This window comes from Corvus moneduloides, chromosome 13 (genome assembly GCF_009650955.1).
Source record: "Corvus moneduloides isolate bCorMon1 chromosome 13, bCorMon1.pri, whole genome shotgun sequence".
NCBI lineage: Eukaryota > Metazoa > Chordata > Aves > Passeriformes > Corvidae > Corvus > Corvus moneduloides.
This window is the reverse complement of record NC_045488.1, coordinates 4,836,287-4,860,256: the sequence shown is the minus strand read 5'-3', so window position 1 is coordinate 4,860,256 and position 23,970 is coordinate 4,836,287. Positions and strand designations below refer to the sequence as shown.

Here is a 23,970-nt window from a genome sequence, read left to right as displayed (position 1 = left end):
CGGCAATGTGCTAGTTGATCCCAGAGTGAAGTGTGTCTCATAGTATTTCTGTTGATGTAGGGGAACAAAAGGAGAAGTAATGTCAGTATTTATTTAGATAAAATCTTGCCTTATTGGGAATGTCTGTTCTGAGGAGAATTGTTCTATGCTGCTGGTGTAACTTAATGTATTGTGTTCAGCTGAGGTCTCCTTAACTTGCCATGTAACAGAAATTACCAGGCTGCAACAACATTGAACCAAAGACTGGGTGAACAATTAATCTTTCTTAGATTACTGTTATTACTTTTCTAAAGCAGACAGATAAATGGGACTTGAGCTGTGTGCAACAGTCCTTGCTGTTTGCAGTCAAGCTAAAACTACAAAGGGATAAAGTTCCCAAAGAGCAGTTCAGAGTTGTCTTTGTTGGACTTATGCATTGCAGAAGAAATAGAGGAAAACTCTAGAATATGTTAATAAGTCTAGACTTCAGAGCTAGTGTTTGTATGATGGTGCTTGTGGAACACTGCAAAAAGCCCAGATGCCCTAAGATAGGGACTAACAGAATTTTTTTTAACTTTAGTGTTATTAAATACCATGAACATACCATTAAAGATGACGTAAAATAAAACTCATGGTTGGGATATTTGTGATTATCATAGAGGATTTTGGTTCAAATCTCTGGCTTCTATTCAAAAGCAAATTGAGACCTAAAATTTATGGTTACTACAGTAGATACAGAGTGACTTGTGGTGCAGTAGAAGAATCTTCCCACTCGGTTCTACACTGAGCAGCAGCGCTTAAGTATTTTTAAACTTTTTTTAATGTGAGAGCCATACGCACAAAGAAAATGTAAGTAAGGGTGTTTGAGAGCCTTGTTATGCAGGGAAGAGTGCCAGTTTTTCCTAAATTTAGCTAATAGTTACAGAGGCTCTCAGTGAAACTTACATTGAGGTAACTGGATTTTGCTACAACGGGAAATGCAGACTGGAGAATGTTAGCTCATGGCATGACGATGTCTTAATGAATTAAGACTGCAATGTCTGTTTTGTATAAAACTGCAGAAGTTCATTTGAGTAAGTCTTACCCCTTCTGGTATTTGTCTCACCTCTTTTAGTCCTTGCTGATTATGGTTCTTACCTTGCAATCCTTCTGATGCTATCCCCAGTCAGAAATGTGCCCTGTAACAGCCATTTAAAGCCATTGAACCTCCTTTTTTTTTTTTTTTTTGCAAACTATGAATTTTTATACATTTCAGGACAAAGAGAAGCTGTGCTTGTAACATAGGTGGTGACTTAGAAGGACTTAATAGACTGTGTATAATAGTATCTTTGCTAGATTAACCTGTGGAATATGCTGTCCCCTCAGGCAAAGTCTTTGCTGGTTATCAGGTATCTTACTATCCATTGATGTTGCTTAGTACAATGTTTTGATACATAGCAAAAGTGGTGAGTGCCCTTTCCTTTAAAAAAAAAAAAGATCAGAATAGCAGCGCATGAAAAACCCCACTGGATTTGTCATGCAGAAGAGCTGTCAACTGGCGTAGAACTAGCACAGAACTGCATCTGACAGTCTCTGACAAACAAAAGTCCAGCTGCACAGAGATGCCTGCAGCTTTTTCCCTGACAAATGTCTGAGCTTGCTGTTGTATTCCCTTCCTTACAGCACTGGTTCTAGCTCTGCTTCCATCCACACTCCTCCCAGCTGGAGCTTGCTTTTGTTCTTTGCTGCAGATACTCCCAGCTTCTGTGTATCTTACTCCCTGGAGACTTGTCCTGCTGTGGTGTAGCTATGTCTGGTAGGCAGAGGTTGGCTCTTTGCCCTTCTTGAAATGAAGTTGGGGTTTTTTTGTTTCTATTTCTGTTTTGTAATGTAAGGAATGTGGAAATACTTGAGGAAACCAGCCAACTTCTATTTTTACCTGAGTCAGGCAAATACTACCATTACTTGTTTGTACTCTCCCACACAACCTGTAACCTGTTTCTTTTAGATGTGAGAGAACACTGAAGTAGGTTGAAAGTTGCCTTAGGAGAAATGTCTTTAAAATTAGGTCTTCACCTGCTTCCTTCTGGGCTCCAGGACAATGTAGTTCCAACCTGTAAGTCTGGGTCTCTTGAGCTGGTGTTTCTCACCCCAGGTAGTGACTGTGTTCTGTGTAGGCTTTTTCCAGGTGTGCAAGAGCAACAGTGTCACAATAGCTGAGATTGTTCTGAAATACTGTGTTTTGTGTGGCCTCCGTGTTGCAGCCTTCAGCAAAAATAATGTTGATTCAGGATCTGAAAGAGGGTGTTTGGCTCAGCTGATGCTGTTACACAGAGTGCTTCTTACAAGCTGATTTTGGGAACTTGGCGAGTAACACTGTGGGGAAGCACTTGGCTGCTGGATTTTCTTCCCGAATCTGACAGTGCTGAATCTTACTGTTAAACCTAATGTTTATTACTCTGGTATTTTTATGGTATTTTCAAGCATTTGGTGAGTTCTTTGCTTAAATTACATTGAAGGTCTAGAAGGAGAGAGTTCAGTCACTGCAGAGAGACCAATACACTTCAGACATGGAAGCTGCAGCAAAATGGCCAAATGTACAACATGGGCTTTAGATTGTTGTAGGACTTAAAAGGGAAGAGACAGACTTTTTTTTTCTCCACTGTTCTTACTAACTTTTTTAATGTCAGCTTCAGTGTCAGAGAATGCAGAGCCCGCACCTGAAGAACAGGACAAGTCGCTTGACAAACCAAAACAGAAAAAGAATCGTTGTTTCATGTGCAGGAAGAAGGTTGGACTTACTGGTAAGAAATACTGATTTCAGTTTCCTTATGCTTGTTTAGGCTTTGGACCTTTGAAATGTTATCTTAAAGGGAAAATGGGGCATGGTCATTTGATGTTGATTTGAAGTAATAGTCAAAGGTGCTTTCAGCTGAATCTTACTAGATTAGTCATGCGTGTATCATTTTGTTTTTCAGCCTCCTGTCTTAAAGTGAAGTTCATAATTCCAAATACTTCCTTTTGGAAGTCTGCTTAGCTGAGGAATTGGTTGATAGTTTGCTGCCATTCACTAGCCACCTTTGCAGTGGTCCAATGAAAGGGCCTGAGTTCTTCAGGGCTCATAAACACTAGCAAAAGAGCAGGAGTTTTCTAGGAATGTTCTGTGCTAGAGTGTCATGCAAAAAGAGGGATGGTCAAGTCAAATCTTGCTGTAATCACTTAAAAATGTATTTGTGATTCTTATGCTTTCTGCAGCAGAGGCTCTTTGGCTGATTGATTGACACTGGTGACTGAGATTTACTGCTAGTGAGTGAACACATTCAGGATTTAAAGCAAACCAATGTAAATAAGAATGTTGAAATATCTGAGCTGCCGTTTCTGTCCACAGGGTTCGAATGTCGGTGTGGGAACGTTTACTGTGGAATGCACCGTTACTCAGATGTACACAGTTGCTCTTACAATTACAAAGCTGATGCTGCTGAGAAAATCAGAAAAGAGAATCCTGTAGTTGTTGGGGAAAAGATCCAGAAGATCTGAACTGCTGCTTCTGCTGGAATACAAAAATCTTCTGACCATCTGCAGATTAAATTGACTTGAGCTTTTTTCCTTAGTCATCAGGAACGTAGAGCAGTGTATCTTGCCTAGACCTTTTAATCATGCATGTCATCAGATGAATAGATTTTTTTGGTTTTGGGTTTTTTTTTTTTTTGTTTTGAAAATGACTCTGAACATTATTTTCATTGCAGTTTTCTGTGGCTGAAGACTTAAGTAAACTTTACAAGTATTATCCTTTAAGATCATTTTAATTTTAGTTGAGTGCAGAGGGCTTTTATAACAAACGTGGAGAAAATATTGGAGGGCTGTGCTTTTCCAGGATAAAACATGCATGCATTAACTTTGCAGTTTATTTTCTTGTTGTATATAGCTTTTCTCTGCAGCACAATTTCCTTTTTTTTTTTTTTTTGATAATGCCTTGTATGGCACAACTAGTTATCAGTAACTGAATGTATTTTAATCATTATGGCTGCTTCTGGTTTTTTTTCCCATTAACGAGAGGTTATACATGTTCGCATATTAGCTTGTTTGCACCCTCTACCTATTTATGTATGAATCATTTGTAATGAGAGTGTGTGCTGAGATTGTGTGGGTTTTTTTGTTGTTTTTTTTTTTTTTTTTAATTGGGTTTGTTTTTGTGTGTGTGGGGGGAAGGCTGTATGCACTTCATTGACTGCAGTTTTCATTGGGATTACATCCATCAGTTTGTCTGTACACAAATATGAAGAATGATCTGAAATACCTGTGCTGTATTTATGTTTATCCACATCTTAACTTTGATTAAATAAAACTTAAAAAAATCCGAGCCCCTGTGGCTGTCACTGGAATATGTAAGTTGGATTTCTCTTGCTTTATTTTAATGGGGACCTTCCCTTGGTGGTTCCTTTACTTAAAGTGTATTTATTCACAGTGACCATGTGTATCCCAATGCCAGCTAAATTCTGGTGTTTTTTTAAAGCCTCTTCACCTGTAACTACCAGAGACACTGCAGTTTCCACACCTTGTCTGTTGATTCTGCCCAGGGAGCTCTCCGTGCTTCCTGTGCAGGAGTTTGGGGCATTTGTGACATTGTGACAATGTACTTCAGTTGGGCCAGACCTAAAGGTAAAACAGATGTGGCCGTGAGTAGGCTGTGAAGCCATGTGTGTGATTCTAGGAAATGGTGCTGTGGGTTTGGGATCTACTGTCTGACAGACAGCAGTGTTGGAGGAATTGTTCTTGTCTTGTGAGGGTGCTCAGTAAGTTTCTTTCTTCAAGGCTGCCTGTCCTGAGATCGAAGTCTGTGCCTCAACCCTGGTCATCTCCGTCACTCAAAGGTGGTTTATGTAGTGCCATGGAAACTTCAGCCAGTGCTGCTTGTCACCAGATCTAACTGTACACTAATAAAGTAGCACCAGCTCCTCTCCAGGTGGTCCTGATGTGCAGTTGAAGTCTCACTGGGTGACTTGCTGCTGCATTTGTGAAACAAACGTGATTGCACAGCTTTATTTGAAACATTAAATTTTTAATCAAAGCTGGCTCCATTCTTTAAAATTTGGAATGCTCTTTAAAAGCTACGGCTGGCAATTAGTAGATAAAGCACTACATTTAGGATATAAACTGTGCAGCAGAAGGAGCTTTCTGTGGTAGTTACAGAAAGTAATCTGCAAGACTCAATAATAAATGAAGTAGCTTGTGCTTGCAAAAATGGCCTAACCACAATCTACGAAGCACATGGAGTTTATAGTAAAGGAAGGAAGGAATAAATAACTCTTAACTGCCTTATCATGGCTCAGAGATCCTGTATTTCCTCAGAGCATTTGCTAAACTTCCTCTTGCCCAGCTCAGAGCGTGGAAGAGCAGCAGCATCACCTTTGGTGAGTGTTTGTTTCCTCTTTGCTGCTACTTCCATATTCTCTAGTCCTTCTCACTTTGATTCTTCCCTATTTCTGGTTTCTCTTTTCCTAAACATGTCCTTTTCTCTTTCCTCTTTGCCCTCCTGACCAATGTGCCTTTCACCTGATGGTGATGTTTCTGGGCCAGGCGGAGTGGAGACACCATAGATTTCCCAAGGAGGGTGGGGAAAACCTGTTATGTTTGTCTTTTCTGGTATCTGAAAAAAGAAAAGGTACAGGAAAAGTATTCACATACTCCCTTTACCACCACCAGTTATAAAGCAACTGCTCCTCTGGCTCTTGATGACACAGTGGGATCCTCACCTGGCAGTGCCCACAGTGCGGCAGAACCACACTGCTTCCACACCTGTCCTTCTCCAAGCAATCTCATAAACCTTCTTTGGCCTGGCGTGTGCAGGGGCTCAGAGTTAATATTGAAGGAGTTTATGGTCCTGTTGTCTAAGCTTACATTTAGACTGGATATCCACCTTTCCGTGACACCTGAGAATTACGTGTCATGTTTATTTGCTTTGGCAGCGGCTCTGTGTTTATCCTGGTGGTTGATATGCACTTCAATCTGTATTTTGTGTCATCAGTTTGAGGTTAGCAGATTAACCTTTTAATTAACACTAGCACATTCACAGCACTACAAAACGCTTGAGTAAATCCGTCTCCTCACGTTGGACACTGTATTGGAACAGACTTTCAATGTGGTTTTGTTTCAGTTTTGGAATAAGCAGGTTCTATAACCCAGATCCTATAATCTGGCTACAAAACATCTTTACTGTGTTTAAAGCATTTCCAACAGTCGGGGGAAATTTTACAGGAAATCCTCCACAAGTTCATGCTAGGGGCATTGTGTTGTTTAAATAAGACCCCTTTTTAAACAGCACCTTGTGAGCTTGTGTCTCAGCAAGTGAGCAGCTGTCACAGATGATGCTGTTAGGTTATCTTGCACTGAATCCCTGGCTGTACAATTTGCTGCATTTTTTTCTAAGGCCTCTTCTGCCAAAAAAAAAAAAAACGTTGAGCAGCAAACCAATTCTTTGGCTTGGCATTCACAAGTATCTTCCTCTTTTTATTGGAGAGAGGTGGTCTTTGCTATTTAGTTCTAATTTCAAGGATGTTTCCTCATTGGTTTCTACTTTGGAAAATGAGTGAATTTTCTCCTGCAGGTAGGAGAAAGCTGGGACTGGGAGCAGAAGTACCAGCCTCCCTGCTCTTTATGGTTGGCTGCACATGTGTCTTTGGTTTTAACATGGAGAAAATGGAAGGACTCAGTGCGGTGCAGCAGCATTGCAAAACTGAAAACCACACACAGTGCAGTTTCAGGTGTGAATTGTGCAACTTCAAGGGCCCCTGAGCTCGTGGTGGGAGAATCAGTGTGATGGAGTCATTTCACCAGGGCCCTGGCATGTAAGTGACCCCTCTGAAGGTGAATGAGGGCAGTTGCCTCTGTCTTAGAGCTGTTGGATCCTTCACCCGCAGCGAGGTTCCCCTGTCATGGGAAGGCCTCGGTTTCATGTGAGGGTTTGTAAAATCATGGAAGTGTTAAGGTTGGAAAAGGCCTCCAAGAACATCAAGCCCTAACCCAGTGCTGCCAAGTCCACCCCTAAATTAAGTGCCACATCTACCCATCTTCTAAATACCTCCAGGAGAGGTAACTGTGAGCAGGAAGACCCCATTTCACCAGGGTCACTGCCTGGCTGGGAACAATTAACAGCTGCTGACTCAGGCAAATCTCTGGCACTGATTAACCACTGCCAGGGACCAGGCAGAGGGGTGAGATGGTGACAGAGCAGCGATTGGTTTGTGTCTGAGGACAGAGGGGTGGGATTTGATGCTCCTCTGCTCTGGGTTATGCCACGTGGAGAGGATCTTCTTCCTCAGAGGCACTTAGCACCTGGGAGGAGGGAGCTGTGTGTAAGCACGGACTGCTTGGGGTTCAGCATGTCTTTCATCCAGGTAGACAAGGACTCAGATTTTTCTCTCCAAAATCTCCCCTATGGGGTTTTCTCCACGAAGGAGGAGGTGAGTAACAGCAAACTTTGTTCTTGAAGTGGTGTAATTGTTCAGGGCTATGAGGGAGCAGAATCTGCCAGCAATGTGGGATAAAGGAAGACTTCCCAGCCTGACACACAGGCTTCCTGACTTGATGGCAAAACTGTGGCTGCCACACTGTCTGTTTCCTTAGGGTGGTTATTTTGATGTCAGCTTCTTTGAAACTGCATAAGAGGAATCAGAAGTGTTGCTACTGCTGAGAAGTACTTTGGTTAATAAGTACAGTATTTGTTGTTGTGTGTTTTTGACCATTTTTGTGACATCATTAGATCTGTGTTTGACCCTTTCACTCCCTACGTGGAGGCATGGTGCATTTCACACTCAGTTTTTTTGGTTTTTAACTCAGTCCATTTTCTTTGTGACTGTAATCACACCATGACCCTAAAGAAGCCCCATTAACTACTGCTCTTGGGGAGTTTGTTGGTGGCTGCAAAAGCATTAAAGCAGGACACCAAATGCGTGTTTTACCTGTTTTTGCAGCTGACCTGTTGTTTTATTGCTGCCTATGTTTATGCAATGCTGCATTAAACGTGTACAAATGTGTCCTGTTTAAAGCTGGGCCCAAAGCCTGCAGGTTGAGCCAGCTCCAGGCCTTCTATTTTATGAGCACATAAGAAAACGTGGCTCAACCTTTCTGCCAAGGAGGTAGCTCCCAATTCCCAATTTTCATGAGAACTGAGCCCAGCTGGGCTGAACCTCACACCTCCGAGTGCCTGATGGGATGGAGCTCCAGAGGTGTGTCCTGGAGAAAGGGGAACAAGCCAAGAGCTGCTTCTCAGAAGGAAAAAGTGGAGAATTTATTTGTCATTGCTTATGGAAACTTCATGATTATCTCCTGGTTTCTACTGCTTATCTGTGTAGATTTAAAAAAAAATTTAAACCACAAGATTGTGTTTTCTGATGTGGTATTTTCCAAAGATAAAGCTGAGATGGTGTTTAATCTATTCCTAGATGTGCGTGCTGTTATCTGGCAAGTTTGGATTATTTTTCTGCCTTCCTCAGTTACTGTTCTCTGAAAAAAAATCTTCACTCATACCCTATGAAATGACAGGCAAGACTTAGAGAAATTATTTAGGAGAACAATGTTCTGATAGTAGCTGAATGTTTTAATGATTTCAGGCTCAAACAATTGTGTCATTCCTGACGATCCCAGTTACAGATTAACCTGACGTGACCTTTAGTTTTTTTTCTGCAGGAATGTTTGCTGAATAAATACTTACTACCACTTTTGGAATCTTGTTTGGAAATTAAAGGTTAAAAAATAGGTTTAATAGCATGGATCTTTGAAAATGGTTACCTTGGTGAGCTGCTTTTCAGAGTGGCTGCAATAGTTTGTCTCTATTTGTTTCCTAGAGACAAATAAATGGGGGCTGTGGTGTGTTCTTGCCCTGTGCAGCTGCCGTGGGTCTGTCGGTGCTACTGCCCCGCCGTCGCCGCCGGCTCCGCACGCGCCCGGGACATGAACAGGAGCTTTGTGTCCTGGGCTGCATCTGTCAGGGGCTGCAGCCACATTCCCCCGTGTGTGTGGGATGCTGATCCTGCAGCCAGGATCCAGCGGGGATCCAGCCTGGGCTTGGCATGCGGGTCCTGGGCTCCTGGCATGGTGTGAGGATGGGTGATGTAGGGCAGCCTCGTCCGATGTGGCACAGGAATCATGTGCCCGAGCATGATGTGCTGCCTTCCTGGTGTCACCAGAGGAGTCCAGAGCATCCTCAGTCTTTTGCGGAGGAGCTGGGGGTGCAGAAATGCCTGTTTCTCCAATGGCATGCCCAGAGGGATGGGATCCATCCTGCCCGTAGCCCCTCCCTGCTTGCAGAAGGAGCAGGAGCATTTTCCTACTTCACAGCTTGTTCCAGACTTATGAGCTTGCTCTGCAATGCTTGTCACAAATACTTCTAGGGGAAAGAGGGCAGGGAAAGAAACCTCTGCTTGTTGTGCTGTCCTTTCCCCAAAAGGTGGGGATGAGCTCTTTTCCAGCCCTCAAGGTCTGCCAGTGCTGCTTTGCCCATGGGTCTGAGCATTTTTCAGCAGCCAGACTCAGACTGGCTCTTGGTGGTCTATTGCTGTGGTACCAGACCTTTGTCCTGGATGGGTTAAACCCTCTGTGGTCACTGTCTTCCTCTATGCCCTCTTTGGGGCATTTTTGGGTACAAGCATAAACTTTTCTTCTCTTCCCCCCATGTCTCGATGCTTTGCAGCCTCGGCACAGGCTTGGGGTAGCAATTGGAGACCAGATTTTGGATCTCAGCGTCATTAAACACCTTTTCAATGGACCAGCTCTTGCCAAACACCAGCACGTCTTTGACCAGGTATTTATCAGAGCCTGTTCTAATTTCCACACGCATTTTAGAAATATTCCATAAGGGGCTTTAGCAACTTGTGGTGAGATAATGAACATGAACTGGAGATATGTTGTCAGGCGGGTTCTGGTAGAGCAAAAACCATCACAGGTATCATAGCAAGGAGAGCAGGGGTGTTAGGAGTCCAAAGGTCATTTCCCAGGAAAGTGTCATCAGCCTTTGGCAATGCAGGGGTCTGACATGAAGCCCTAAATGTTAATTCACTCCTCTTTGTGCCTTCAACACTCCACGGATGGGATATTAATGACAGGGAGGTTATGTTAAGGATAAAGGCAAATACGAACGACCTCTGACTGCAGCTGGTTGAGATACCAAAGCCACCAGGGCCTGCAGTGGTGTGTTAGGATGGGGTGATGCAAACATCTGGCAGGTCCTGCTGCAGAGGGCTTGTGGTGTGTGGATGGGGGTGCAGGCAGCTGCATAACCCTGGCCACGGGCTTCCAACACCAGGGTGAAAGTGTGGGACATCTTCCTGCATGTGAAGAATAAGCAAAATGTGGTCTTTTCTCTCCCCCCACCTCTGTGTGGCTGTCAGCCCACCCTGAACGCCTTCATGGGGCTGGGCCGGCCGGCGTGGAGTGAAGCCAGGGCTTTCCTGCAGAGGCTGCTGTCAGCTGGAGAGCCCACCCTGAGGGACAACGTGGAGCTGAGGAGAAGGTGAGGGAACAGAGAGTGGCTGCAGGCACAGTGAGATGTCACCTGTGTCACCTGAGTGACAGGGCACCAAAACCAACTGACGTGGCCACCTGCCTCCTACATGGGAATTAACTGGTGTTTGTGCACATTGAGTGCTTCCTTCTCTTAATTACGTAAAGATTAATCTCTGATTAATCCTGTGACTGCCCGCAGATCCAGGGTGTCACCCTCCAGCTGGAAACAGCGAGCTCTGCCCTGGGGTGTGTCCGGACCTGCTGCCTCTGTGGAGGCTGAGTGGGGCTGCCCAGGCGTGGGCTGGGCTGGTCCTCTGACCACGGCCCCTTCACCATGGCCTTCCATGGAGACACAGCTTCAAGGGTCCCCACCTCTCCTACCTCCCCCTGTGCCTCCCTCCCTGCCTGTCACACCTGGAGCAGCCATGGGGAGACCCCCCCCAGTTTGTCCTCAGCAACCACTCGACTTTGCTAAAACTGAGTATGTGGTCACGAATCAGCTTCAGATTTGGGGCAGTGCAGTGGTGTAGGGGCAGGAGAGGAGGACTGTGCTCTGTGCTGTGCTGGTGGAAAGCGTGTGTGTCCATTAATCCCACACCTCTCGTTTGTCCAGAGTGATGCTTTTAACACCTCAAGTGCCTGCCCTGGCAGTGAGCAGGAGCTGTTCCTCCCTGTCCTGCCAGGGAAATTGGGAGGATTTAGGCTCCCCTGTGCAGGAGAGGAGTTGAACTGCTGCTTGCCACATGGATCTTCCCTGAGCAGGGCCAGCAGTTCACATCAGACACCCCAAGAGCCACATGCCATGAACTCATCCTTCCCATGCAGCAGAGGCGGTGGTGTCCTGGGCATGGGCACTGGGGGGTTCTCTGCACCCTTTGGGAATCCAACCAGCCCCAGGGATGCCCCCTCCTCACTCACGCCCTGACAGCTGCTCCTTTTGGTGTAACCATCCCAGTAACAGCAGCCTGGGCAGTCACCAGCTTTTCTGCAAGGTCTTTTTGCTGCAAGGCTTTGCAAACTAAGTTAAGGAAGGAGCTGGGAGAGTGAGCCAGCCTCTTCCACACTTCTTACGGGTGGGAGCTGCAAGTTTTCCGAGATCTGAAGGCATCACTTTTCATTTCAGAGCATTTGTACCTCAAGCTTCTGCGACGATGCACCTGCCCGCCCACATCGGTGAGTCCCTCGCAGCCAGGGGCTCCTCAGCACTGCCCTTTGCTCCCACGTGGAGCAGCTGCTTTATTTCCAGCCTGCTCAGACAGACAGATCATAGCTGTGACAGGGAATGTGGTTTGCAGCAGCCAGAAGTAGATTATTGTACATAATGAAAGGTAGGTGCTGTCCGTGGCACAAGAATAAAAGCCTGGGGAAGCTCAATAGCAGCCAGAACACTCCTGGATGCAATTTCCACTAAATCAGGGCTGTCTGGTGGTACATAACTCCTGTCATCAGGTTGGCATCACTGAAGGCCTTTGTGACTAGAGCCAGGCAAGAAACACTTGTTCAGTTTCCAAAAATTTCCCCTTTTGCCATCAGAAAATAATTCAGGGATTGCAAAGTTTCCAAGGCAGATACTCCAGCACAGCCTTATAAACAAGCATGAGTTTCCACTCCCAGACCATTACTCTGCATCCCAGATCTTGCCTCCACTCCCATGAGGCCATGGACTGCTTTGGGATTAATATATTCATATAGATACATAAGCATTTTCTGTTTTCAACAGGAGTTTGTATTTGGACCCAAACCAACTTGATCAAAGTCACTTGAGGGCAGAACCTTCACAGGGTTGTGAAGGGATGTGAACTCGCCCATTTTCCATCCAAACTCTGTTCTGATCTGGCTTTTGCCTTCCACGGGGCACAGCCCTGCTTTGGGACAAAGTCTAGCCTGTCCCAGAGGAACCATGAGGAGTTCCCATAGGTGTGATACCTTCCTGAAAATAGTTCCAGGTTGAACATGTCAGAAAATTGCTGGCTCCCGGCTCCCACGAGTGCTGGGAACGGAGCCCTGCCGTGGTGTGACGGAGCTGTATCACACAGACACAATGCATTCAGGATTCCACAGCACTCAGGAGCAGCTCTGTCCTGTGTGTGGTTCCTGCTTCTCCTGAGTGACTGGATCCTCCTCTGCGAGGCTGGGAATCCAGGGGATACCTTTCTGCTGGATCCTCCTGGCGCTGCTGGATAACTCACTGGGCTCACCAACGAGCAAAATGCAAACGCACCTTCCCAGTTTGAGCTTTCCCCCTCCTTGCCTGGGTTTTCCCGTGGATGCGGAGGGTGGGAGCTGTTTGCAGGGATGGCAGCAGAGGGCAGCAGATGCCCTGAGTATCTGCCGAGTCCCTGCGCCGGGTACCGCCGGCAAGAGGAAAAGCAGCGGCAATTGCCTTGTCTCTGGAAAGGGGGCTGCTGCTTTATGTCCTGCGTTTTCCCTCCTATTCTCTACCGGAGACTTAAGGAAAAAAAAGACATTTTTTGCCTGCATAATTTATAGGTGAACTGGTAATCACCCCTTTATGCTATTAATGACATCCCCCGAGCGCTCTCGCTGTCTCCTCTCCTGCTCTTTTCTTTGCCAGGAGTGTATGATGTGCTTTAGCCCCCGCAGATGAGGGACTTTCCTGCCACTGATCCCTATTTTATGGCTTTTTTCCTCCTGCAGGAGATTACACTGACTTCTATTCTTCACGCCAGCATGCCACAAACGTTGGGATCATGTTCAGGGGGAAGGAGAACGCTCTGATGCCAAACTGGTGGGTGGCTTGGATTATTCTCTAGTGCAGCGATATTTTGCAGGCTTATCTGTACATATATGTGATGTTTTAAAGGTCTGAGTATTTTTTCAGGATCACACTGGTTTCAGTTCACAGCAGCTGAGAATCAATGTTGTCCAGAGTTCAATACCAGAACCCAATCCCACATGTCCCCAGCCTCAGCTGAATCTGCACTGCCCTTCATTACCCCCCACAGCAGTTACTGTGCAGCCCCCCAGTTCAAAGACAAATACACCTAAAAAAAAAAGGTTTTGCTGAGTGACAAGAAAGCAGAGTTTAAGATCCAAGGAATTAATCGGAGAAGTGGCACAGAAGTGCATTAAGACTGCAACACAGCTCTGGATTACATTTCACTTCCATCCTTGTATCAGTGAGGTGCTGAGGTCTGTGCCCATCTATACAGAGCTCCCTCTCCTTGTACCTCACACTCCCTTGGTGCTTCCAGCCCAAAAAGCTGCTCTGGCACACAGCTAACCCAGGCACTGTGGTGCTCTTTCTCAAGGCTGCACCTACCTGTGGGTTATCACGGCCGGGCATCGTCTGTTGTGGTGTCTGGGACGCCCATCCGGAGACCTGTGGGGCAAACGAAACCTGACAATGGTGAGTCTGTGGGAGGATTTTAATGTGGATTGTTACTTACTTTGGTTTTTAATTTTACTCCGCATCATAAATTAGTGAAGTGGAAGGGTCTGGGATTCCTTGCCTAAAGCCCAGCCTGGGGTCAGGGCAAGAGAAAGCCCTGGTTTAAGCCCATTTTCTGTTCCATGCCAAGCAGCACCAGCTGCTGTTTCTGCTGGACATCTATTTTCCTACCTGTGCCCCTGATGTAAAATACTCTTTCTTCTACCCCCAGATAAACCTCCAGTGTTTGGTGCTTGTAAACGTCTGGATATCGAGTTAGAAATGGTGAGTGGGTCTTTTTTTTTTTCTCCTTATGACTTGAAAAACATTAAAATAGAAACGGGGAAGAAAGGGTGGGTTTAGCTTCTTCTAAACAGAATGTCCCATAGGGTCCATTCCTGTGTTCCTCTCTGAGCTGTCAGTGCTACAGGCAGTGAAGATTTCTGTGGTGCAAACCTTCCCTTTGGATGAGGAGCGGGGTGCCTTAGCTCATTGGGAGGTTTGCTCATGCAGCTCTCAGGCTGGAAAAAGCTCACCTGGCCAAAGCTGAGCACCCGTGGTGCAGTCAGGCAGCAGAATTCTTTCCATCAGCCACCACAGCCTGTTTCCTGGTTAGCAGTTACCTCTGCACTGCAGCCAGGATCTTTCAGTGGACAGCTGGGGGTTTGGAAGTACAGGCTGTCTGCACCTTGAGCTAGAGCAGAGGAAGCCCTGAGTTCTTGGGAGTGGGATTCAAATCCTCATTCTCCTGCCTGGAAAGCTGAAACCTGTGCTGTGGGTGTTGTAAAAAGACATGTTGGGAAGGCACATCATGCCGTGGCTTAGTGTGATCCAGAAGGGGGAGTTTCATAGGATTGTTCATTAAGATTTATATCATTTTAATGGCTTATATAATTTTTTAATGATTTATTCCCAATCTTTCCCCTTTAAAAAAAAAGAAGTGGAAGAAGTGTATTATTGATGAAAATGGTTATAAAAATGAAGTGAAAGTCTTTAATGCTCTGTGCTTTGCCAATCAGTGCTATAAGGGGGGGATGAAGTCCCATAAAGTGGGGTTCCTGTGGTGCTGCCATAGCTCTGCTTCATAGCTCTGCTTCCCAGCCTGAGTTCTACTGCTGCCTGCTGTGAAAGAAAAAGGAAAAACTTCCACATTGTAGACAGAAAGAGACAGCTGAGATTCCTTGTGGAATCCTCTGCATGTGCAGTTTGTAGATTCTTAACGGAGCCGGTGCAGGCACCCAGTTCATGGCCTGCTTTACTTGGTTGGGCACATTTCTCCACCTGCCTGTTCTTCCCCACTGTCTCACCAGGCTCCAGCCACATTCAGTATCCCCTTGGATGACTTTAAACTCCTTCCCGGTCACTGCCTGCAGCAATCAGTCCCTTCAGTGGGCAAACCTGTCCTGAATCCAGACTGTAATTAGGAGGGAACATTTCTCCTCCTGCATTTTGACAACATCGTGTCCTTGTTTAATGTCTGTCTCTTAGCAACACAGAGCTCTTAAGTAATTCAAGCCTGCCAGCTTCATGGAGGGGAAGAAAAGGGGAGTAGGCCATGGGTTTTGTCCAAATGTGTGTGGGAAATGGTGCAAACCCCATCCTGCCCAGCCTCTGTTGCTGCTGTCTGTAACTCTCTGAGCAGTAAAGATTTTTAAGTTCAAAAACATAATCAACATGTTGCTTTTTGATTTCAGGCATTCTTTGTAGGTCCTGGAAACAAGTATGGGGAGCCCATTCCCATCAGCAGAGCCCAGGAGCACATCTTTGGGATGGTCCTGATGAACGACTGGAGCGGTAACCGGTGCTGTGGGGATCTGCCTGGAGAGGGGGTTACAGCACCATGGGAAGCCCTGGAGAGGGATAAATTCCATATTTTAGTAGTAGAACGCTGATCCCTGAAACCACTGGGTACAATTGAAAGGGATGAAAATAAAGTGTTGCCTGTATTTTTCAGTGGCTGTATCAATCTGGCTTCGATCAATTAGCAGAACCAGGAATTTCTGCCTAATGAAGATTTATTTACTTATGGAAGAGCTAATATCAGTCTAGTTTCTTCTGGGCAGGGATGGAGGAGTCCTAAGAATGGTGATACCAAGGATGGTGATTGGTTTCAGTGTCAGGAAAAGGATTTGGCAATCACAAATCCCTCAGTCTCTGCAAGGACTTAACTTGTTGAAATTCTCCCTATGAGTGGCAAAGACAAGTAGCTGGGTATAAAAGCATTAATTAAACTGGGGGTAAAAATACTGGTTAAATAGGGCCTGGTTTGTTTTACTTATTGCTGGTTTGTCTTCCTAATCTATCTGATGTAAGAAAATTGGGTTGAAGCTTCGAAATGGATGGATTTAAATTAGGATTTGGGCACAACAGCTGGAAAAGGGCGGGGATAACATTTTCAATTCATGTTACTGCTTCATGGGTCTGATGGATGTGCAATTCATAGGATATATTTACCTGCATTGCTTTGGATGTTCTCTTCCCAGCCCGTGACATCCAGAAGTGGGAATATGTTCCTCTGGGTCCTTTCCTGAGCAAGAGCCTTGGCACAACCATCTCTCCGTGGGTTGTCACCATGGAAGCTCTCATGCCATTTGTGTTGCCAAACCCTGTCCAGGTCAGCAAGGGAAAGGGCTGAAATAAAGGAAAAGCAGTGCTGGGAAAATGTCAGCAGAGCTGGAAGATCCCATCAGTAGAAATCACTGAGCTGTATCCATGCCAAGGATTGTCTCCATGGAATTTACAGTTGTGATTCTGCTTCTGAGCAGATGAAGGCCTCTGAGTTCAAATGCTCATTGGTGTCACTGGCCCTGGCACATGGTGTGCTGTCATCCTGCTTGAGCAGGACAGAAAAATCATCTCTAAAACACCTGGAAAATAAACTAATCAGAGCTTCTTCTGGGTCTCTAGTAGCACTTAGCAGCCAGCAAGTGGTGGAGGGAGGGTGGAGTCAAGCCAGAACATTTTGTTCAAGCATTTCCAGTTGTCTACATTATGTAGGTGGTTAAAACTGGAAAAGATAACAGAGTCTTGCAGAGACCTCACCATCTTTTCTGTGTAGGCACAGAGCAAAGGTGTGCTGGCACTCCCTTTGTGTTGGATTAACATCCATGCTGAAATGATGGACATGGCTTTTGCAAACCTTGTGCAGAAAAAGGAATTGGATTATATGGGTATCATATCTGTTCAGGAAGAACTTTAGAAGTGTGTGCATGAGACCAAACACAGTGATAATCTGAGCAGTAGGAAGGGTGAAGTGAATGGGTTGTGCAGCACAGGCTGGGTACACAAATACTCACTGGAATGGCTTGTGGATTTTTTCCTTTCTTTTTGTTCAGACTATGATGTGTTTTATATGCTCTTAGGATCCTAAGCCTCTGCCCTACCTTCAGGATAAAGAGCCCTACACTTTCGACATCAAGCTCTTTGTTGCTATTAAAGGTAGGGCAAAGCTGAGTGGGTTGCAAAGCTGAAATTGCCAATTAAATATTGTGGCACCACCACACCTTTCAGGCGCTTTGCTCTGGGCTCTGCACTCCTTCTTTTCCCTCTTTGCCCAGATTGCCTCTGTCACAGAAAGAGGCAGAGCTCCTCCTGCTCCCTGCTGTGCCAAGCAGGGAATGTCCCCTAGGTGGTCAGCTCCCCTTGAGGAGGGTCCCTGAGGGGTCTCCTTGCATCAGCAGGGGTCATCAGGGTGTGGAGTAAGCAGGTTTGTGTGGGATCCAGATGTTAACCCAGCTCAGCCCCCACCTTATGGCCCTGCTGACCACTAGGTCCAGGTGGTTTTCCTATAGGAGAGCAGAGAGTAGGAAATGGGCAGCTTGATGCTACTGCAGTGCAATCCCCACACTTGTTCTCTATGAAATCCTGGTCTTTATAGCAATAAAAAATGTTATTACTGGTTTCTCACTAGGGATTACAATGATAAAAGAAGTTTCCATCCATCTGTAAAATAAAAAGACTCCAACATCATTCATCCAACACAAACAAATTGCTTCTTTCTTTCTTATTCTTTATTTTCTGCAGGAGAAGGAATGAGCACACCAACTACTGTATGCAGATCCAATTTCAAGGTAAGACTCCAGTATCTTTTGTTTATTTGCAATCTTGCTGATGCCATCAGCTCCAGCCCTAGGCAATTTCAAACACTGCTCTTTGCATTAGAGTCATAGAACAGAATCACTGAACCACTAAGGTTGGAAAAGATCTCCAAGATCATCAAGTCCGAATGTTAACCCAGCACCGCCAAGCCCACGACTAAACCATGTCCCTCACATCCCCACAGCTTTTGAACACTTCCAGGGATGGTGAATCCACCACTTCCATGGGTAGCCTGTTCCAGTGCAGCTGAAGATCAGATCTGAGTCTGCATAGGAGACAGAGGGGGAAAAAATTGGAAGATGGTGATAGCTCCCCCCTGTGAGATGGAAACACCTGAATGCTCGATGGGGGGGCACCTCTTCCTGCTGCTGGCTTTGGGGTGCTCAGAGCATCCTTAGCTCTGTGCCCATTTGGTGGGGAGCTGTGAGGACAGAGGACTACAGGAAGAGGGAAATGCCTCTTGCAGTACAGCTCTGCAGCCACAGCTCTAATTTAGATGCCACTCACTGCTGCCAGCCTGGGTCTGCCTCATCCCCTCTGTGGGCAGTGTGGTGGCTCTGCCTCCACCCCCTGATTGAAGCCAGGAGATTTATGTGCCAGCTGCAGCAATTCTCAATCAATTTCATATTCACATTTGGCTCTTTGCATGGTAATTACCTTAATCAGTAAATCAGTAGTCAGCAAATCAGTAATAAGTAGATTTTCCTATAAGGCTGTTAAAATACTGGGTGTAATCAGAGAGCCTGGGTCAGCAGTACCGGCCTTAGAGAGGAAGAAGAGGGAAAATGACATCCAGCTGAAATAAGAAAAATTTAAAGGGATTTTTAAATTGCATGTTAAAGTGTGGGTTTTATGAATGCCATAGGCCAGGCCACATGACTCCATTCTGCACAGCCTAATGGCCCACCCGAGAGGTTCATCCTTTGTTGCCTCCTTGCTTTAGCCTCCTCTTCCTCCTTCCTCCAGCACATGTACTGGACCATGAAACAGCAGCTGGCTCATCATTCCATCAATGGCTGCAACCTCAGACCTGGAGACCTCCTGGCCTCTGGCACCATCAGTGGACCTGTAAGTGTTGAAACAATGACAGCCACTGGTCAGCAACTTGAAACCAACTGAGCAGGGCTTGGGTCTAAGCCCTGCCTGACCTGAGCACCACAAAACCATTTGCAGTTCTTTCCCTGGCACGCTGGGCTGCTGCTTTGGTAGCCCCAAAATCACCCTGAGAAGTGGTTTGGTTTGGATAGGGTTTTTGTTTGGCTGGTTTTTCATGTGGTTGAGTTTTGGGGTTTTGATCTCTCCTACTTCTTTCCCTAAGAACTATTTTCCAACAAATGCAGATTAACTTCTGTGTGGAAGCATCCTCCCAATCCATTTACCCTCTATGAAGCGCAGCTTTTTATTTCTGAAAAGAATGTGAAAGGTGCCTGGGTGCAACTTTTAGTTTCTGCAATGAAGTTGGAGCCAGCTTCACAAGCTGTTACTCCCCTTGAGCTGCCATATGGACAGTGGCTGCAATATATGGCCAGCTCTCACTTTCTGGAACACCAAATACAAATCCTGTACACGCCGTTGCAAAGACAGCCTCAGGTAAGCTGTTTGCAAGCTGGGCTGCCTGTACTTCTCTTTTGAGCATTTCTGAGGTGCTTTTTGAATCTTCAAATTATTGTACTGCAGAATGACATTAAAGACTCACAAACACTCACCAGCTTTTTGTTCTTTTGAAGAACAAAATGTAATTAAAAATCTTAAACGTGACAACATAAAAGCACTGGATTTGTAGAAGTTTCCTCCACTTGCTTCCATTCTTGCTGTGGCAGACCCAAACTGCTTTAACAGGTTGAACACTGTGTTAAGTACACCAGGTAACAGCTGTAAGCACCACTGCTAATAGCCAACCAGCAATTAAAATGCAAAGTCAGGAAAAGGACCCAATGTATCAATGAATTAAATCAACAGCAAAACTCTGTTCTGTAGAGGTAACATACTTGTGTGTCTGCTCCCAGCAGCAAGAAGCTGAACAGCAGGAAAGATACTAAAAAATTGTTTATTTGTTTATGAACTCTTGCTGCAGGAGCCAGAGAGCTTTGGCTCCATGCTGGAGCTGTCCTGGAATGGAACAAAAGAAATCCCCCTTGGCAGTGGACAGTCTCGTAAATTCCTGCAGGATGGAGACGAAGTAATTCTGACAGGTAATGGCTGGATAACTCCTCTTACACTGCAGCAAGGACACATTTCCATAGGTTGATCCCAGCAGGACAGGCACCTGGTGTGGAGCTGGGCTACTCTATACATACCTGCTATGCAAGCACAGTTGTTTCCATCCTACCTGTCAGGAGGCTCAAGAAGGTGGATGGAAATTTCCCTGCCATAAATGCTTTCTAGATGAGATTATTTGCTTTGCTAAGTCCTTAATGCTCTTGTTATGCCACTGTGTGAGCACCAAGGAGATGATGGAGGTAGGTTTGCCTTTATGGGCAAAAATACCCTGGGACTAGGAGCAGTTGATGTATTGCTTCCACCCCAGTCCAAGTTCGCATGTGGAGCAGAGCTTGGCAAATGCTGAAAAAAGTTATTTTTCAAATAATATTTCATTTGTAACCTAGGCATATTCAATGGAGTGTGTTGCAAATGAAGTATGTGGGAAACAGCATGAAGCCTGCTGGAACAGCTGCCCAGCTCCCCTCTGAAAAGGGCTCTGCTTGAGAGCTGTTTCATGCTGAGACATGTTTTAGCTTTCATCTTGATAATCTAAGGATTTTATGAATTAAAATCTACCACAGTGTTTTGTGATCTAAATCCCACTCCTGCTTCTTCTTAACCCAAAGCCTAGTGCAAAACAAATCTATTTTTTCCTTTCCTCTCATCTTTGTGGCAGCAAATATTTGGCAAGAACAGCCATGAGAAACTTTTGGTTCAAGCCTGCAATGTCTTTGCTATGTCATCTACTGAGATTTTAGGGAATGTCCTGTGGGATGTTGTGCGTCACCAGCTGAGGCCCAGCCAGTGCCACACCTGGCTCTGAGCAGCTCCATCCTGCTGATGTGATCAGAGATACCTGCACAGGAACAAATGGCTCAAGCGATGGGAAAACACTTCACAGGCGTGGCTGAGGGCAGAGAAAATGCGAGTGATGAACACCCGGGCAGCTGCCTCACGGTGTGATGCTCATATGTGCCTGTGTACCTGCTCAATCCAGCCAGGACTCTCAGGATTTTTGACAAAACAGTTTCAAATTATGATCTCTTTTTTTTTTTTTCTGAAAAAAATTTAACAAAAGCCAAGAATTTTCTGTGGCAAAAAAAAAAAAGGAAGTAATGTATGTATTCCAGTCCCTTGACAGTGACTCCTTAGTGGTTTTGGTGGTGCTGCAGCCAGAGGCCCCGTGGCTCCTGCCTGGCAGCCCATCCAATAGCCTTGAAAATCGTGTTCCTGTGAGGTGCTGCTAGTTTGACAGAGGAAGATGCTGATACAACTGGAGATTGAGAGGTACTGGAGAGAGCCATAAGTGATGAACCCGAGGATTCCCAAATGCCTCTGACATCCTTCAGCCTCCCAGCAGCCCAGTGACTGCTCATGCTGCAACGTGGAGACATCTGACAGTGCTCTCTACAGGCTCCCCATATACCCAGGGACACTCCCCTGGCAATTCAAAGTGCCACACTGCCCTCCAGAGTCGCCAATCTCCCTCCAGTAACTACGCCAGGAGCCCTAAATTAGGGTACAGTGATGAAGATCCCTGTGGAGTTGCGCCCTGATATCCCTATTGGCAAGGAGCACCTCACAATTTGGGGGCTGCTGGCATGGGGAGCCAGCTCAAGAAGAAATGGGACCAGTGCCTGAGCCATATTGTTCTTCACACGCAGGACAAGCTATGTTAATTAATTAAATACTTTGAATCCTGAATGTCTTTAAAGATGGCATGGTGGCATTGCTGCAGAGCTGGGTGAAGGCAGTGAGACAGTCCCACGTTCATTGATCTGCTGGGCTGTTTTACACCAGCACAGTTTGTGGCTGTGCACGCCAGGGCATTGCAAGGAGCCCGGTGCTGCTGGGGCACTTTGGGAGCTACTCCTGTTTAGTGATGTACAGCAGGCCCAGTGCCTTAAGGCACCCTTGGGGCAGGGCTGGTGCTATTCCATCCTCTCCCAAGGCGCTGCCATAAGCTCCTGCCAAGTGCTCAACACATCATTTCTAGTTTCCTGTTTCAGCTTTGTATTCTTATGCCCCGTGTGGGACCTATTTCAGAGACCTAACGCATAAAATGAGAGAAATATATTTCTCCCAAGGAGTGTCTCAGGGAAGGGAGCATTTCAGGGGAAGAGCTGCTCCTGGTGTTGGCAGTTGCCTGCAAAGCCCTCTCAGTAACTCCTTGGCACACACAGAGCTCAGGCCAGGGCTGCTGGCAGCACAGGGCTCGCTTTGTTCAGTGTGCTGCTCCTTGGTGCTGCTCTAAATTGTGCCTGACAGCAGGGATAACCAAACTGGACTGAAATAATCAGCTGCTGCTCAAAGGAAAGCTGGCAGTGAAGCCTAAGGAGTCAAATGGAAGCTGAGCTGAGCCTTACAGTGCCTTACTTATGGATGAGGATTACCTGGCAGACACCAGGACGGTGTCTGTGGCACCACTGTCCTTGGAAAACTTCGTTTCAGCCTGGCTGTGAGAGCTGCACTGTGGGTTAGAGCTGGCAGGGTCTCTCTTTGTGCTGCAGTAACTTTGGCTGCCCTGCAGCCTGAGCCCACCCTTTTTCTTCCTCAGAGAAGGTTTCCACTGATCTGTGCTAAGGGTGGGAATTAGGGTCTGTTCTCTTGAGCTACTACTTAGCTTCTTGAAGGCAGCTGCTTTTTATCACATGCAGGTGATTTTTCATCAGGAAAATCCATCTCTAGCTATGAAACCAGTCCTTAAAATGCAGCATATGCCACTTGTCCTTCCTTTGATCAGCTGCTGTAGCAGAAGGCTACAGTAGGTCTCCTCAGCTGTTTCTTCCCAGAATAGACTTCCCGGACAGGCCAGAAGGCCCTGGCTGTGTCCCTCCCCTGCTCTGCCTGCAGCTTTGCTGGTGGCTGCTGTTTGTGGAGCAGCTTGGCTGGCCCATGGCAGCACGAGGAGCTGCAGCATCCCTGTCCCAGCGTCATCTCCTCCATCACACAGGAGCAGGGAGAGATGGAGTTGTCCTGTAGTCAGAGATGCTGTCACAGCCCCGTGAGCTCTGCAGCAGCAGCCAGCAGACCTTCCACACCCTCTTATATAACAGAGGATTAATGAGAACTTGGAGTCAGATGCAGAATTTCTCATGGAACTAAACCACTTGACTTTAGCAAGCAAAACAGCTTCTGCAAGGGTAGGTCCTGCTGTCTGAGGGGTTTAATGACTGCCTCTCTGGCTGTCAGCATCCGGATATCCCAAGAGCAGCCCTGATGCTGCAGAAAGAGAATCCAGATTTACTTGATTAATTGCAGGGCTGGGCCAGGCAGTGAATCAGTTTGCCAGGTAAGATTGATGGTGCTGCAGGTTAGGTTTGAAAACAGAAATATTGCAGGCACATCTTGTTTGTTCTCTGATCAGTTCACTGAACTTGCGTACTGCTGTGTCTAACAGCTTGTGCTTCTTTTTTTCTCATATTCCTGGGCTACTTGAACTCTTCCAGGTGTTCTCTTTTTTTTACCCCTCATTGCATTTCTTAAATGTTTTTTACTTGGTTTTGGTCTCTTTACGCCTTTATTCACTTTTATTCCTGGTAAAATCCTTACAGAACAAGCTGTGTGTTGTTTTCTGTCCCTAGGTTACTGCCAGGGCAACGGCTTCCGCGTGGGATTTGGCCAGTGCTCGGGAAAAATCCTTCCAGCCCTGTCGAATCCATGAGGACTGGAATAATCTAACATCCAAGGAGGAACCCTCCTCCCAGCTCTACCAGTCATCATGCTTTATTCGGGGTTATTATTTTTATATGAGTGATTGGAATCTTACTATTTTTAATTATCAATAAATATCTGAAAGGTGAATGTGGCTCTCTGGTGTG

At 46.0% G+C, this 23,970-nt stretch overlaps 2 protein-coding genes across 7 annotated transcripts in view; both read left to right on the top strand.

Moving 5' to 3' along the window:
• Window positions 1-4,347, top strand: part of ZFAND6 (zinc finger AN1-type containing 6) — a 34,742-nt gene extending 30,395 nt beyond the window's left edge. For all 6 annotated transcript variants that reach the window (XM_032122562.1, XM_032122561.1, XM_032122564.1 and 3 more), the window contains 2 exons: window positions 2,649-2,762; window positions 3,347-4,347. In XM_032122562.1, the coding sequence (XP_031978453.1) occupies window positions 2,649-2,762; window positions 3,347-3,495 (263 nt within the window). In that variant the 3' untranslated portion in view covers window positions 3,496-4,347. The remainder of the gene's footprint in view (window positions 1-2,648; window positions 2,763-3,346) is intronic.
• A 2,899-nt stretch (window positions 4,348-7,246) lies between these two features.
• On the top strand, window positions 7,247-23,953 carry FAH (fumarylacetoacetate hydrolase). Its single transcript, XM_032122559.1, has 14 exons — window positions 7,247-7,418; window positions 9,647-9,757; window positions 10,344-10,465; window positions 11,582-11,631; window positions 13,117-13,207; window positions 13,731-13,828; window positions 14,082-14,134; window positions 15,544-15,643; window positions 16,333-16,463; window positions 17,212-17,287; window positions 17,873-17,919; window positions 18,914-19,015; window positions 20,022-20,139; window positions 23,734-23,953. Exons 1-14 carry the CDS (start codon window positions 7,248-7,250, stop codon window positions 23,811-23,813), a joined length of 1,350 nt encoding a protein of 449 aa, XP_031978450.1. The 5' UTR covers window position 7,247; the 3' UTR covers window positions 23,814-23,953.
• The last annotated feature ends 17 nt before the right edge of the window (window positions 23,954-23,970 follow it).